Source organism: Vulpes vulpes, chromosome 4, assembly GCF_048418805.1.
Source record: "Vulpes vulpes isolate BD-2025 chromosome 4, VulVul3, whole genome shotgun sequence".
Lineage (NCBI taxonomy): Eukaryota > Metazoa > Chordata > Mammalia > Carnivora > Canidae > Vulpes > Vulpes vulpes.
Genome location: NC_132783.1, coordinates 31,972,763 through 31,988,543, shown reverse-complemented (window position 1 = coordinate 31,988,543; position 15,781 = coordinate 31,972,763). Strand labels below are relative to the sequence as shown.

Here is a 15,781-nt window from a genome sequence, read left to right as displayed (position 1 = left end):
TTATTGGTGACTTAAGTGTGATTGTATAGTAGAAAGTAATGTGGATGCTATATGCTTATAATTCTCTATTTCTCAGGTGCTAGAGGGAATTGATACTCCAATCACGAAAAACTACAAAAGTTAGTGGGATGTGTATTAGAATGCGTCTCCATGGCTAATGAATTATGCTATCATTTTTGCTGATAAAAAACCTCTGGAAGTTCTGATGATGGTGACATGAGAAAATACAGTTTCAGATGCTATATAAAAACCAAGGTGTTTTTTTTTTTTAAACAAAAACAAGGTTTTGTTTTTGTTAATCTTAGTAATAAATTTTTTTTCTTATAGTTGTTTAGGCTTTAGAAGTTCTTTTGAAAGTATCTGCCAGTCATTCACAACTCTCAAGGCTGAAGGAACATTAATTCTTTAAAATATCGTTTCCAGAGAAATTAATAGGTCATTTAAAAATTGTTTTTGGATTTTTATTCTGAAAGATAAATTTTACATTTCTTTGATTTATAAGATGTCCTCACTTAAAATTTTCAGCTAGAGAATTTTTGCAAAGAGTGACTATGTAGACATTTCTAATGAGCTTATGTTATTTTCTTCCTCCTTTATGGTTTTTGGGATTAATTTTACACAAAATTGCATAAGCCAATGAACCAAGAATTTCATAGGATTGTAGAAAAATTTGGGAGAAAGGAAATTTCAAGTCACAGATATAAAATGGAAGGTTAGGTAATGTGTTTGTCTACCTAACTTGCAAGGACATTTTGGTGTCCTGGCTTTTTAATAATGCCATAGCTAGCCAATAAATCAACAGACTTCATCGAAATCCTAACAGTCCAGCTTAAGAAAGACCTATCTTTAAAGAAGAATTCTTGTTCTGCCAAATTGGAGAGGTTTGTAATCACTCAAGGAAAGTAGGTTTAATCCATGTGGCTTCAAAATTCTATGAAGACATAGACGTTTGCTATTTATGTTTTTTCCTTTTACAACTTGCTAAGACAACTATTCACAATTTAAGCCCCCACCTCTTCTTTCTGGAAACTCTCATTTCAGCTAATGGATCTGTAATATTCAAAGTAGTGTTATAATAATAGTGTTCTGTCCTGTTAGGTAATAACGTAGATAAAAATTGCTCTCAATTTTGTGTGACTTTGCTTGGGATTTGCTTTAACACTCTATTTTTATAACTATACATTATTAGAGTTACTTTTTACAGTGCTAGAAATGTCTGCATTTCACATTATTGCTATTATTATGAGGGAAGGTATTAGAGATGATTAGTTCTATTTTCAACAGTGAAATCCCGATACAAGAAATGGAAAGCAAACAAACAAAAAAAAGGAAATCGGAAACTCAAGCAAATGTAGCTGAACATATGGATGTATGTGATAACTGTATTTATTCATTCAAAAATATATATTGAATGCTGACTATGAGCCAGGTATTGCCTTATATACTGGTGATACAAGTATAAACAGAGCAGACATAAATGATTTTTAAGAAGCTTATACTCTAGAGGGAAGAGTCAGGGAATAAAGAAAATATGTAAGTAAAGTATGAAATATATTAAAGGATGAGAAGTGCTATGGAGAGACATCACTTAGGGAAGAAGGGAGAGGAGGAGATGAGGATGCTTGATTATTTGATTTATGTATGTCTCCCAGGAGAATGTACATGACCTGAAGAACTCTGTTTGATGATACTTGTCAATGGACACTAGGGGATATAATTGTATGTGGCATTTCACAAATGTTGAATGAATGGGTAGATAAACTTGGCATTGAATGAATCCTCCCCTTATTCTGATCTACTTTTTCCTTTTCATATTACTTTATATAGTACGTATATACAGCAGTCCCAAGACCTCCAGTGGATGCCTGAAACCACAGATAATATCTAAGTCTATATATACTATGTTTTATTCCTATACATACATATCTATGATAAAGCTTAATTTATAAATTAAGCACAGTAAGAGATTAACAGCCATAACTAATAATAAAATAAAAATTATTAACAATATACTGTAATAAAAGTTGTGTGAATGTGGTCTCTCTCAAATATCTTATTGTATAGAACTCAGCCTTCTTGTGATGATGTGAGATGAAAAAATACCAAAGCAATGAAGTGAAGTGCGGTGAATGACGTAGGCATTGGGATGGCTACGATTCATCTGAGGATACAGAAGGAGGATCGTCTACTTCTGGACTGCAGTAGACTAATTATTCGGAGTAAGTGAAACCGTGGAAAGCAAAATTGTGGCTAAGGTGGGGGACTACACATAGAATTTGCTTATTAGTTACATTCATTATTTATTGTCTGCCTAACTTGGCAAGAGGATAACCTGCACAAAGGTGAAAATTTTTATTCATTTTGTTCACTGCTACATCCCAAGCACCTAGAATTTTACCTGACAGATTTGGGGATTTAACAAATATTTGTTGAATGAACATGTAAATTTTGATAAGTAATTTTTGCTAAGAAGGAACAATGAATTTATTGGCTTATGACATAAGAATTTTGCATGGTTCTTTTGGCAAGCCAGCTTCTTTCTGCCAACACATATTCTGATGGCTACTGACAAATTCATAATTTGAGTGCTTAAGAACCCTATAAATAAAATGCTTAAGAGGCTAATCCTGATGCCAAATTCATATGCTTTGGAATATCAAATGCTAAAATGTATTAACTGTATACTTATTCAGCTGTCAGAGGCACAGTGTTTTCTCTATTCTTAAGATTTTCAAAAAGGGCCTGGTCAAGAAAACTGTAACATTAACTCAATTATTTTGAAAAGTGAGGTGAGACTATATAAATATAGATGAAGCAACTCCTTTAGTAGACTTGACAGACCTGGGGTGGATGTTTTCACTGGAAAGGCACTATAAGAGTTTGCTGCTTGTTATTTGTTGCTTTTTTATTCAAATAAACTGTTTTATATACTTTTGCATCCAAGACACATAGCCAAATCCATAAATTATTTTCTGACAAAACTAGTTTTAAACTTTAAGTCCAGGACTTTCTTTTGTTCTCCTAGTAAAAGGATCAGAGGTTTTAAAGAGTTGCAGTCTACACTTGAAAGAGCTAGAAATACAGCATGAGAAACCCAGTTTAGTCTCTTAAACTGACACCTGAGATTAAATGCCCAGTATTAACACAGTTTTAATTATTAGGGCATGAAAGTCAAGTGTACAGTATTTTCCTTCCCAGACATCTTGAAATACCTAGTGAATTGCAGACATTTTGAAAATATTTTTGTTCATTATTTATAGATGAATATTATATTAGACTTTAGTTGTTGTTTTTTTTTTTTTAGACTTTAGTTTCTTTAGGGCAAGACAGACTTTCAAAAATATTTAATTTGAGAGAGGGAGAGAGAGAGAACACGACAGGAGCAAGGGGAGGGCAGAGGGAGAGGGAGAAGCAGACTCCCTGCTGAGCAGCGGGGCTCAATCCCAGGACCTCAGGATTATGACCTAACCCAAAGGCAACCGCTTAACCAGCTGAGCCACCCAGGCACCCTGCAAGACAGATTTCTCTTAAATCACAGCCTACCTAGCACATGTGCTGGTGGCAGGTATTCTTACAAATAGCGAACATCTGCGAAGCCATTTCCAGATAGAAGACTGTGGGCTAATTTATTTTCTTTGAGAAAGTTACGGTCATTAATCAAGAACTTAAAATCATATCCCCACCATGTCCACTTTGTGTAAGAGTAGGATCATTATAAATGTTACATACTAACAAAAGAACATTTTTCTCTATGAAATAGCCAAATGGAAACATCTCTTATTTGCAAAATCCATATTATTTACTATGGTTGTTAGAAAATCATACCTTCAATTGCCTATTTGAAAAGATTTTTTATTATTAAGATGAATAATATGTCTAGAAATTAGATCATAAAAGCCACACTAAATTTGCAAGTGCTGTAAAACAAGTCATTTTTAATAATAAAGTCATAAATAAAGTGTTTATGATAGAAACAATAAAGTCGTCTCTCACCCCTGTACAACACTGAATTTCTGAGTAATTTTTAAGGAATATATTCATCTTTTTACATTCAAAAATAACAATTGAACAATGATCATTTTTTTCTGAATAACCTTCTTTTTATATTCTATGAATTCACACAGTATTACAGTAATTTGTAGTATTACAGTGCTTGGTAATCTTAAAGATATGAAGTAAACTTCTAACAGTATATAGAAAATAAAAATAAAATAATTAAAAGTCATTTGTATAACTTTTTATGAAAACAAAATAGTTAATATTTTTTTCTGTAAAATAAATTATGTATTTTATGTTGAAATGTCATTCTATTAAAGTGTTTAGAAAACAGTTACATTCACGTTTTGGCAGTGTGCTTAAACATTCTTATTTGCCATTCCCTCATGGGTGATAAAATGAGGTGCTTGCTGTTTACATGGGAGAAAACAGCTTATTTTCACAGGAAAGGAAATGATACGTGACATGGGATTAATTAAAAAAAAAACAAGTGTCATAAAATAAAGATACAATAATTCACTAAGAAAAAAATATTTTTCAAGGCCTTTTGAGGTGACGCAACCTTTGACTGTCCTTTATCACAGGTAGTTGTAGTCCTGCTACCCTGTAACTTGCATCAAGTTAACATGTTCATTGGCTGCAGTTTTAAGCAAGTGTTTGGTCAATTGACTGAAGCACTGGACTCCTTCATGAACACTTTTATAAAGGAGCAAAAGAATCCAACATCTCCATTCTCCTCCGAGTGTGGCTTGCGAGGGTAGCACCTTTGGCACTGAACAGAACTGCTTTCCATGTGGCGACCAGGTGGCAGGAGTCTCGGGACTGGTACAGCATGAAAATAGCTCCGGTGCTTATGGCAGTGATCTTATTAAGCCGAATTTGCTGGTTTACCTAGAAAACAGCTAAAAGACACAGACTGATTTAAGTTTAAGCAGACAGGAAAAAGATTGCCCTTATCCACGGTAATGGCAAACACCTGCACGGCAATTTGGAAATGAACCTGCTTTCTGCTGTTTCTTCTTTGTCTTACTTTTCTTCTGCTTTTTCTCAGCCTTACTTTTGCTTGGCTTCTTTTTCTTGTATTCCTCCTTATACCATGGTCCCCAGACTCCTCCATTGAGCCGAGGGTTACTTCTGGGGTCTTTGGGGGGGTACCTGACAGGCACTGCGGTTTTGTTGAACTGGGAGAGCCTCCGCAGGAGCTGCTTCACGATTCCAGGATACCTGTGAGATAGGTCCACTCTCTCATATGGGTCAGCTGTGATGTTGAAGAGCCAGACGCTTTTGCCAGTCGACAAGGTAATTCGCTCGTTGTGCCACCGGTTGGGTCCCAGGTTGCTGAAAGACTGAGGGGGAACCCAGTCACTGTAGCCAGGGTTTCCTGTAAGCAGTTTCCAGTGCTGCACCCTGATGGCTGACTGGATGGCGGTGTTCCAGATCCCATAGCCGGCTGCCCAGGAGCCATTTTTCGCCTTGGTATAAATGGGGTCAATGTTGTGCAAAATATCCACCCGGGGTGAACGAAGGCCCTCACTTATGGTTTCCCAGACATCATAGCCATCCAGTTGGATGTCCTCATCAATTTGTCCTTCAGCCAGTGAAATCAGAGTGGGGTACCAGTCAGTGATGTGCACCAGCTCCTTACACACCGTTCCCTTGTTTTTCAGAAGTGGACTATGCACAAAGCCAACAGCCCGAATGCCTCCTTCCCAGTACGTTCCTTTGCTACCTCTGAGAGGCCAGTTACTTCCTCCTGCTGTGGGCTGGCCGCCATTATCTGAAGAGTATATGATGATGCTATTGTTATAGAAACCATATGTCTTCAGAGCCAGAGTCACATTGTTGATTGCTTCATCTAAGCAGGAAAGCATGGCTGCATACCTCCGCCTGTTTATGTTGATAATGGATCTGTAGTGTTCAAAATACCTGCCAGGGGCTTGCAGCGGTGAGTGAACAGCTTGGTAGGCAATATATAAAAATATAGGCTTTCTGGGGTCATGGGAAGCTAAGATTTGCTGAACTCTTTGAGTGTACATCTGTGTGGAGTATATGCCATTGTCATAGTCCCAGGCAGCATTGTCATTTTCATACAAGTCGTAGCCACACATCCCAGGACTGTCACATTTGTAGTGTGTATAGTAATCACCACTTCCCAAGAGGGAACCAAAAAATGTATCAAATCCTCTCTTGGTGGGCATACATTCTTTTCTATAAAAACCCAAGTGCCATTTTCCAACCATATGTGTTGAATATCCAACCTCCTTTAGCTTCTGAGGTAGGGTTGCATTGTCCAGAGGTAGGCAGTTGGGTTGAGTAGGTCTTATGATAGAATGTTGAAGTCCGGTGTGTATCTGATACCTTGACGAGAGTAAAAGTTTTGTCAGTGCAGAATAAAAGAGATATTATAATGGTTTTTGAGTTAAACAATGTTCCTATGAAATAAAACATTACCTGAAATAAAATAGGACCAATTCAGTATTTCTACTGTCGACTCAAAAGTCTTACCCTAATCAGCTTCATATTTAACATCTGAAATACATTTGACTCTAAATCAGTACTTTTAAAACTAAGATTTCACCACTTAAAGTGCTTTTTTTTTTTTTTTTTTTTTTTTTTTGAGAGGGGGTAGGGGTAGAGGGAAAGAGAAAATCTTAAGTAGGCTCCACGCTCAACATGCAGCTCTATGTGGGGCTCAATCTCACCATCCTGAGATTATGACCTAAGCCAAAAATCAGATGCTTAAACCCACTGGGCCACCCAGGTGCCCCTATCTCAAAGTCTTTTTAAAGTTCTTCTAATGGAACTAATCTGAATTAACTTTAGATGAGATCGGGCACGTTCAGGGTGGTATGGCCGTAGACCTGAATTAACTTTAATCTCTTAATTAATTATATGACATAGAAAGCTAATGGGAAAAAAAAAAAAGAAAGAAAGCTAATGGGGTAAGGGAAAGTATAGAAATGTTAGATGATGATGATGATGATGATGATGATTAATTAGTTTTTAGTCTAGGGACCTCACATTAGCTCCCAAATCATTTCCTGAGATTTTTTTTTCAATCACTAATTTTGAGGCACTAAAAATACAAGGAAAAGTTATATAAAAATCTGCTATTTGATTGTCAAAAAATATCTTATAATTAGTCCTCAACCTGTTAGATTTCTGTAAAGAGAAAGGGAATTTTTCTGGCACACGAGACATTACTGAAAAGCCACTTTAGGGTAAGGGTTTTAGCTGGTGCTAAGGAAGGATTACATTTTCTTCAAAACAGCAGCAAATGAGTCCTTTCATATTTTTTCCACAGTGTCTCCTTTTTTAAAAAAAAATCACATTCAACTATAGTCTAAGAAAACAAGGCAACCCTTTCTATATATTAAAATTAAGTGACTGTTAGTTTCTAGCCTTGTTCTTTTCCCAAGGATATTTTGCCAAGGACTTTTCCTCAGAGAATGGTTATCATCACCTAAGTATGAATTTTCATTTGGATCAAGATGTTCATGACATTTAAAAGCAATTGATTCTATAATTATTATATAAGTTCAAAAGGACTTTTAAAATAGAAAATACAGAAATTCTGAGAAAATGAAGGTTGCAGAAGGTTTTAAGTTAGATGCAAAAATATGTTTTAAGGTAGATGCAAAAATATTCTTGGAATCAAGTTACAAAGAGTAATATTGAGATCAAAATAAAACATTTTTAAAATTGATTTAACTCAAAAGGCCACATGTCATACATACCTTGGGTGAATAGGGCAATTTATTTAAATTTTCAAATGACAGTATAATGTAACTGTGAGTTCTTTTAAAGTGTCATTGATGTGGGTTTTCCTGGGTGGCGCAGCGGTTTAGTGCCTGCGTTTGGCCCAGGGCGCGATCCTGGAGACCCGGGATCGAGTCCCACGTCGGGCTCCCGGTGCATGGAGCCTGCTTCTCCCTCTGCCTATGTCTCTGCCTCTCTCTCTCTCTCTGTGTGACTATCATAAATAAATTTAAAAAATTAAAAAAAAAGTGTCATTGATGTAACTAACATTGATGGTTTTGTGGGATCCATAGGGATATTTGGTCACTAAGGCAAAGCAGCATTTTGTGGGATCCATAGGGATATTTGGTCACTAAGGCAAAGCAGCATTCAACATGGGCCCTGTCTACTCTGCTAATCATTAAGCTGTCAAAGTTTCACAATTACCACAGTTGAGATAATTTAAAATGTAATAAACTCTCAAAAATAAGCATTTCATAAGCATTATTTAGCAGCAAATTCAGAAAGTACTGTTACTGCCCTTGATAATTTTTGATGATTCAGTTTCAGAATCCAAAACACTTCCTGGTGAAAGCATTGATTTTGTAAGAGTACATGACAAATTGATAATACCTATCAGTGTAAGCATTGATTCAATTTAAAAATGGAACAATAAAAAAAAAAAAAAGGAAAAATCTGTACGGGTAAGAATTTTAATGAATCATTAAGTAAATAATTCTATGCAGAAAATATACTTGGCCAGAGTATCTATTCAATTCATTGAATGGCTAACCAATTCAAGTCTTTTTTTTTTTTTTTTTTCCAATTCAAGTCTTTTTAATCAAACTGGGCATTTTCTCAGCTAGTACTAAAAGCAAAAGTAATTGTGCCTTTTGAAAAGCATGAAATACAGAAAATGCTCACACAAAAAAGAGTAGGGAAGAAGAGGTCGGCGTTTTTCAGGAGAGGGAACAGTGTTAGCAGATAAGTAAGAGACATCAGAACCATTGGCTGTATGGTTTTTCTCTTCCCCACAACCTAGAACAGTTTTCATATTGGAAAATTTAGAACAGACAACAACATAAAGGTTTGGTGGAAGCTCATAGCAGAAGAGATCTTTTCAGGACAGGCTCTTATTAAATGAACTCAAGACTTTGGGGGTAAATTGGTGGTTTGGACTAGAATTTGGGGCATGGGTGAAGGATAGATAGAGCTTGGGGGTTAGACAGACCTGGGATTGAATTTGCTCCACTGCTTATTAGCTATGTGACTTTGGGCAGTACTTAACCCCTCTGATCCTCAGCTTCCTCATCTGTAAAATAGGGATAATAATACATATTGGATTGCTGTAACATTAAGAGAGCATAGAGTTTAATAAGGAGAGTACAGAGTACATCAATAAATGATAGGTTTTGCTATTATTACCTCAGAGTTCTGAGTCATGTTACTAACATTTATGCATAAAGTTTTATAATTTATAGGCCTTCTGTCACATGCATTATTGCATTTAGTTCTTACTACAACAGTAAGAGGTAGGATACTTTTATGTTAATTTTATAGATAGGAGAATAGAGATATAGAGATGACCCCCAACTCCTTAGCCTGCTCCACCAAGCTGTGAAGTTGATTTCTGAATGACAACAGTTAAGTCTGATGCTCTCTCTATTTTCTTTAAGTAAAATCAGTATTCTTAAAAAAAATCAAGAAGCAGGGGAAAAATGCCATCAATCTTGAGAAGCAAATCTGTTTTAACTTTCTAATTAAAGAAAGATTTTTGTAAACCAAATAGTGAGGTTTATATTGATCCCAGAAAAATTTGAGAACGATTTTTTAAGTAGATGATTTGTGACCACTTCAAAAAGAACAAATTAGGTGGGACCAAAAAGAAAAGTCTTGCTATGTTAGCTTCATTTTCTTTTCTATTATATTTTATTTTATTTAAAATAAATTTTTAAGCTTCACTCTCTTTTTAAAAAAAAAGATCAGTATTAGGTAAACAGCTTTGGAAAATGATTGGCATTTCAAAAATCTGCTCATGATTCTTTTCTTACAAAATAATGGAAAATAACAGTATGGTCATCATAAGAATGATAGTATTACACATTAATACCAATCAAGGCATATAGATAATTTTTATTTACATGATTTCTCTGGCTTATAGAACTCTGTGGATGAAGCAGGAGAGTTCCATTAATTATTTTCATCTAATAACAAAAACCCAAAACATTGAAACTCAGAGTAATTTAATGAGAGTAATTTAATGATTTGTCGAGTTTTATAGCTATAAGTGTTGAAAAAAATCTGGAATCCAGATTTTTGGCTTTAGAGTCTTTTCCATGGAATACTCACAGATTATTGAAAAGCTAGACCCATTTAAACATTGGGTTAATTTATTTACATTAACTTTCAGTAGTTATTCATTTGCTCAGTTAAACAGTATATGGAGTGTAAAATGTATGCCAAGGACTAAATATTTGTTCTGTTTTGTCCACCACCTCCCGGTACCCAAAGCTTTGCTATCCCTAAGTGAGCTCTAAGTCAAGATCCTACTAGCGATGGGACTGACTTTAAGGTATGAGTTTTCTGAACCTTGGGATCAGGTAGGGATGGAGACAGTTCAGTCATGGAGAATAGCACTGAATGCTAACAAATTATTTTCTTTTAGGAAGGGGATGGTTGGAATCTAGGGAATAATCTTTGGCTTGATAATGACTTTGACTTGGCAGCAGCAAGCTTGATAATCAATTAGATAATTCTTCAAAACACACTACAAAATAGTAGATTGATTAATTAGTTGAATACTGCTGATCTGAAGAGTAGTCTCTGGAACAGTACAACAAAGCTCTTTCCATGGCTTTTACGCATTGGTCATTATCATACATTTATTATTATAATCCATTAAAAATCCATATCTATTATTATCCATGACTTGAATAAAGAAACAGAAGAAATCCTTGTTATCTAGGAAGAATAGTTGATATTATAAGTGGTGTAATCAAGACTCAAAGTACTATAAATGACTTGAAATGTTGAAACAAGATGAAATATAGATCAAAAATGTCTAAGAAAATCTAATTGGGATAAATGGAAGGCTCTGCATGTTAAAAGACATTTATTTACATGTTCTTATGGATCTGGGAAATTGGATGTATCAGACTATGAATTTGAAAAAAGCAAAACAGAAAAGAGATAAAATGCTAGTAAGATCTTACATTATATAAGGGCGATGTGTAAATTCTAAGAAGTAATAATGCTACACTGGGCTAATGATAACATCTGGAATATTCAATGCTTAAGCACATTCCCCCAAGTATATGTACATTTATTTATTTAAAAGTGATATACAGGCACTACTGCACTAATTTATGAATATTATAAGTCACACAAAGTAAACATTAAAAAGAATGGGATAAAATAAATATAAGTAGAATTCTGGTATTTGTCTTATATCCTATGATCCCACATTGCCCTAGGGTGTATGTATTCCAATTTGGAGACTGCTGGTACAGAAAGTTGATTGTAAGGAGATGAGATTGAAACAGAGATTAATGAGGCTATTATAGTAGTGTAGGTCAAAGATGACGGTGGCTTGGACTACCACCTAGTGGCAGTAAAAGTGGAAGGAAGTGGATAAATCAGATGTATAATTTGAATTTAGGACTGATAGAAGACTAAATCAGTGAAGGGAGAATAGTGGGAAAGGAAAAGGAAAAATCAAGGACTTTTGGGTTTGTGGCTTTCATATTTTGGCGAACAGTGGATGGACCAGCTGATCTCCATTTTGTTCCAACGAATACAGTTAGATCTAATGGATAAGATTACAAAATGGTAGATTGAAAAACAACAGCACAAACAAGCAAACAAACAAACAAAAAACCCCACAACTAAAAAAGAAAAGAAACAAAAAACAACAAAATAGACTACATGATCATCTGCCAGGGATTCTGTAAAAAATGAATCTGAATTGGGAAAGGAATATTAGATTACCTCTAAGGTTCCTTCTAACTCTAAAAATTCATTGATCAAAGATGATAGGTTAATGTTTCCCTAAGGAACGCCATGCAACCTCAGAGCTGTTTTACAAAAACAAGTTTATATTACATACAGGTATCTGATAAAGAAGTTTCCACAATGCATCCATATATATTTAATTTCTTTCTTTGAATAATATAAAGTTAGCTTAAAAAATAGGTTTTTCACATAATATTTTCTGAAGGCAGTAATCAGGACTAAAAAATGAACTAATTTTGAAATTTAGTCTACTTTTTTGTTACCATCTGGCCACCATGTGAAGAAAATTCCATATGAACAATAGTAAACCTAGAGTTGATGCCAAATCTGTTAAAATCAATAGCAATCATTCTCACTTTCCTGCCAACTTAAAAGAGAGAAGCTAAGTGGGCCTTTCAGCTTGGCATTAGATTATGTAAAGACTTCTGTAATTTTTTAAATATTAATTTATATCACTGAGTTCTGGTAGTGGCAGTAGTTTTGAATTCTCTTTTGCCTAGGAATGTCTAACATAATATTATTGTTTTATTTTATTTTTTTAAAAGATTTTATTCATTCATGAGAGAGAGAGAGAGAGAGAGGCAGAGACACAGGCAGAGGGAGAAGCAAGCTCCATGCAGGGAGCCTGACCATGCAGGACTTGATCCCGGGACTCCAGGATTACGCCCTGGGGCCAAAGGCAGGCACTAAAACTGTTGAGCCACCAGGGCTGCCCAATATTATTGTTTTAATCCAGTTACATAGTTGTACCCTTATAATGACAAGATACTTATAAAATTATGAGTCTTTATAGTTCCACGCAGACTCTAGAGTCTAAGATTATTACAGAATACAAAATCAGCCAATAGTGCAGGAGAAATTGATATTTAGAAGGGAAGGAACCAGGTATAAGAAACTATACCTTATGAATCAAATGTCACTCAGGTATTTATATATAAATTAGAAAAATGTAACTAATTTTCCATATTCTGCAAGGTGTTCCTTTATCACTTCCTTCCAAAAGACACTTTTATTTCAAAGACTGCCATTCTATTTATAGGTCTTAATTTCATCTTTCAATTAATTATATCTTCTAACAAAGGGTGTTAAGTGGGAAAGAGGTACCATAACAACTCAATGTCTAGCTTTTTTTTTAAATGAATTAATGGATATTCATTGAGCATTCATGAGATGAAAAACTAGTCATAGTTTAGAATGAATTACTTATTTAAAACTCATTCACTCACTATGAGCCAGACACTGCTAGCTTTGGGGGTCATAAAGTTGAAGAGGATGATTCCTGCTTGCAAGGCACTCAGTTAGCAAGACTTCTTGCTCAATTGTAGACCCCAACAGTCCAAACCAGAAGCAGATAAGACCACTTAACTCATACTCTAACTAAAACCCCTTGTGCATATTTCTTTTCACACTTTCTTGAGGCATTAATAAAGGTGTTTTGCAATGACCAGAACATTCCAACTGCCAGGTCAGAAAAGACCTGATAGCAATGGAATGCCTAGAAGACCACACATCCCCTTTCCGACCCATGTTAATGGTCTGAACGCATCCCGACCCCCATCCATGAACATGCACTCTCTGCCTGCTCTCTGGCATGTATCCCCACCCTCCATCCTCTCCTTATAAAATTTCAGGTGTCCATATTGCCGGTGGAGATGTTGGTTTTTAAGGCTTGAGTCTGCCATCTCCTCCAGCTGCCTGCACCCAAAATTAATTTTTCTCTTTCTCTTTTCCACAACCCCCCTCTTGAATTATTGGCTTCTCTTATGATGAGTTTATCTGAGTTTGTTGGGCAACAGTGTTGGCAAACCCAGCGAGGAGCTATGCTTTTGATTTGTTGGGATTCCTCAGGATGGATGGTTGCGGCAGCACTTCAGGGCTTCCCCTCATTTCTAGAATTAGAGGCTACAATAGATGATTAGGTTACAAGTCTAGTATTATTAGAGACTGACAAAAATTAGAGAATAGTCATGACAGGAATATATAGTTCAAGAAAAACAACCACAGCATATTCTGAGTACTCCTATTAGGGTCACAAAATGCTCTCAGAAGAGGCCATGTTTGATCTGAGTGCATTTGTAGGGCTATCTAGGTGAATGTGGGGAAAAGGAAGATAGTGAAAAACCTGGAACAATATGGACAAAAGCATGGAGTCACAAGGGAACATGAATCTGAGGTGATTCTTGAGGGAGGAGGTGCCATTCACTTGAAGAGTTGAAGGAAGGGGAGGTAAAGAGAGTATTTCAGTAAGAGGAGCAGAATCTTCAAATACACAAAGGTAGAGAATTTGGCCTCCTGTGGATCAACAGTTCAGAATATGAGAACAGAGATTCAGACATATCTTGATGGAAGATGAGACTATAAAGATAAGTAGGTGCCAAGTTACATAGAGCTGTATTACAGCATACAGCTGTACAACGGTTTTTGTACTTAATGTGAAGTTTACAGAAAACCACTAAAATACCTTAAAAAGAGTAATAATACATAATAAAAGTCTGTATTAAAAAAATCACTCTGTTTGCAGCATGAAGGGTAGATTAGAGTGGAAGAAGACAAAAGCAGGGATGTTTGTGTAAGAAATAAATGCTGACAGTTGAAACGGAGATTGGTGACAGTGAGGAGGAAGGGAGGACTTTAATGGGGCATATCCGAGAGGGCTACATACTGTGGGCAACGTGAGACAGGAGATGTTAAAAATGAGTCCCAAGTTTCTCGATTGGGTGGTGGGGTGAAAGAAGTTTTCTTGTACTAAGGAAATCTAGGAAGAAGAAGAGAAATGAATACGAAGATGATACATCCTGCTCTGTGTTTGGTTGGAAGCACCTGTAAGATATCCAAAAGCACTGTTTGGTTGGAGATGTATAGGACAAAATAACTCTAAGATTTGAGACTCATTAGTATACAGGTGGTGGGTGAATTTATGGGAGCACATGAGATCATCTAAAAACAAGACTGAGACTGGGGCCAAAGACGGAGCCCAGGGAATGCCATCATGCAGAAGAAAAGCAAGGAGCACCAGTGAAAGAGTTTGAGATGAAACAGCTACTGCATGAACTAGAGTAGTAAAGGGCAGTTTGAGTCGACTACATCACATACAGTAAAGAAGCTAAGAAACATGAGAATTTAAAAAGCATCAACTTAACTTGGGAATAAGCCTATATGACCTTGTAGGGACCAAGAACAGGCTGCCCCAAAAAAGGCTACTTTGGCATGAAGATTATTTCGAGTTAAACACAGCAGATTCAGAAAACGCTCTTTATCTCCCCCACAACTTCCTGGATGTAACAGGAAGAGAGCTATTAACATAGGTTCTTTTTTACCTAAGAAGGTTAACTGCATAATAGGTCAACCTTTGTTTTCCAAACATCTCCCCTCACCTTCCTGCTAACAGCCTTCTACCCTTTGTATCCCTAAACCCTCATCTTTCTCCTTAGCTCAGGTAGGAAGTCAAATAAACCTCATATTGCCTGACTGTCTCTGGAAGTTCATGTCTGTGTGGATTTTCCATACATATGAAACTAAAGTTGATTTTCTCCTGTTTATCTGTTTTATGTCAGTTCGATTCTTAGTCCAGCTAGAAGGACCATGAAGGGCAGAGGAAATTCTTTCTCCCTGACAACCTGATAAAACATATTTTAGTAGAAGCCCAGATTTTAGTGAGTTGAGACCTGAATGAAAAGTCAAAACTGAAAATGTTAATTTTCCATTAAACTGGAATTGGGTAGCTAGAAGAAGCCATACCACTCAATCTCAATTACAGGAAGAAGTCTCAATTACAGGCTCCAACAAAAGAATCTTCAATAGGAAGTAATGATCAATTACAGGCCGCAACAGGAGAAGAGGTACACTGAATCTTCTACAAGAAATTGACTACCCCAATTTCTCAGCCAATGAGAAACTGTCATCATCCTGAATTCTTACTTTTCTCCAGTGGACCTTAGTTCAGAACAGCCCCTCCCAACTTCCTTTTTCTCTATAAGATAATCTTCCTCTCCTTTGTCTGTTGCATTTTTCATTTTGCTATAGATTGTGGGTCCTG

The 15,781-nt window shown here is 35.9% G+C and overlaps 2 protein-coding genes across 2 annotated transcripts in view; one reads left to right on the top strand and one right to left on the bottom strand.

The window, feature by feature from the left end:
* LOC140598571 (uncharacterized) overlaps positions 1-8,003 on the top strand; it is a 115,155-nt gene extending 107,152 nt beyond the window's left edge. The window contains exons 2-4 of the mRNA XM_072755394.1: positions 2,065-2,219; positions 4,581-5,295; positions 5,664-8,003. Of these exons, the coding sequence (XP_072611495.1) occupies positions 2,065-2,090 (26 nt within the window). The 3' untranslated portion in view covers positions 2,091-2,219; positions 4,581-5,295; positions 5,664-8,003. The remainder of the gene's footprint in view (positions 1-2,064; positions 2,220-4,580; positions 5,296-5,663) is intronic.
* The window catches only part of ARSJ (arylsulfatase family member J), a 75,282-nt gene continuing 63,408 nt past the window's right edge, over positions 3,908-15,781 (bottom strand). Inside the window, exon 2 of the mRNA XM_026013468.2 lies at positions 3,908-6,354. Within this exon, the coding sequence (XP_025869253.1) occupies positions 4,950-6,354 (1,405 nt within the window). The 3' untranslated portion in view covers positions 3,908-4,949. The remainder of the gene's footprint in view (positions 6,355-15,781) is intronic.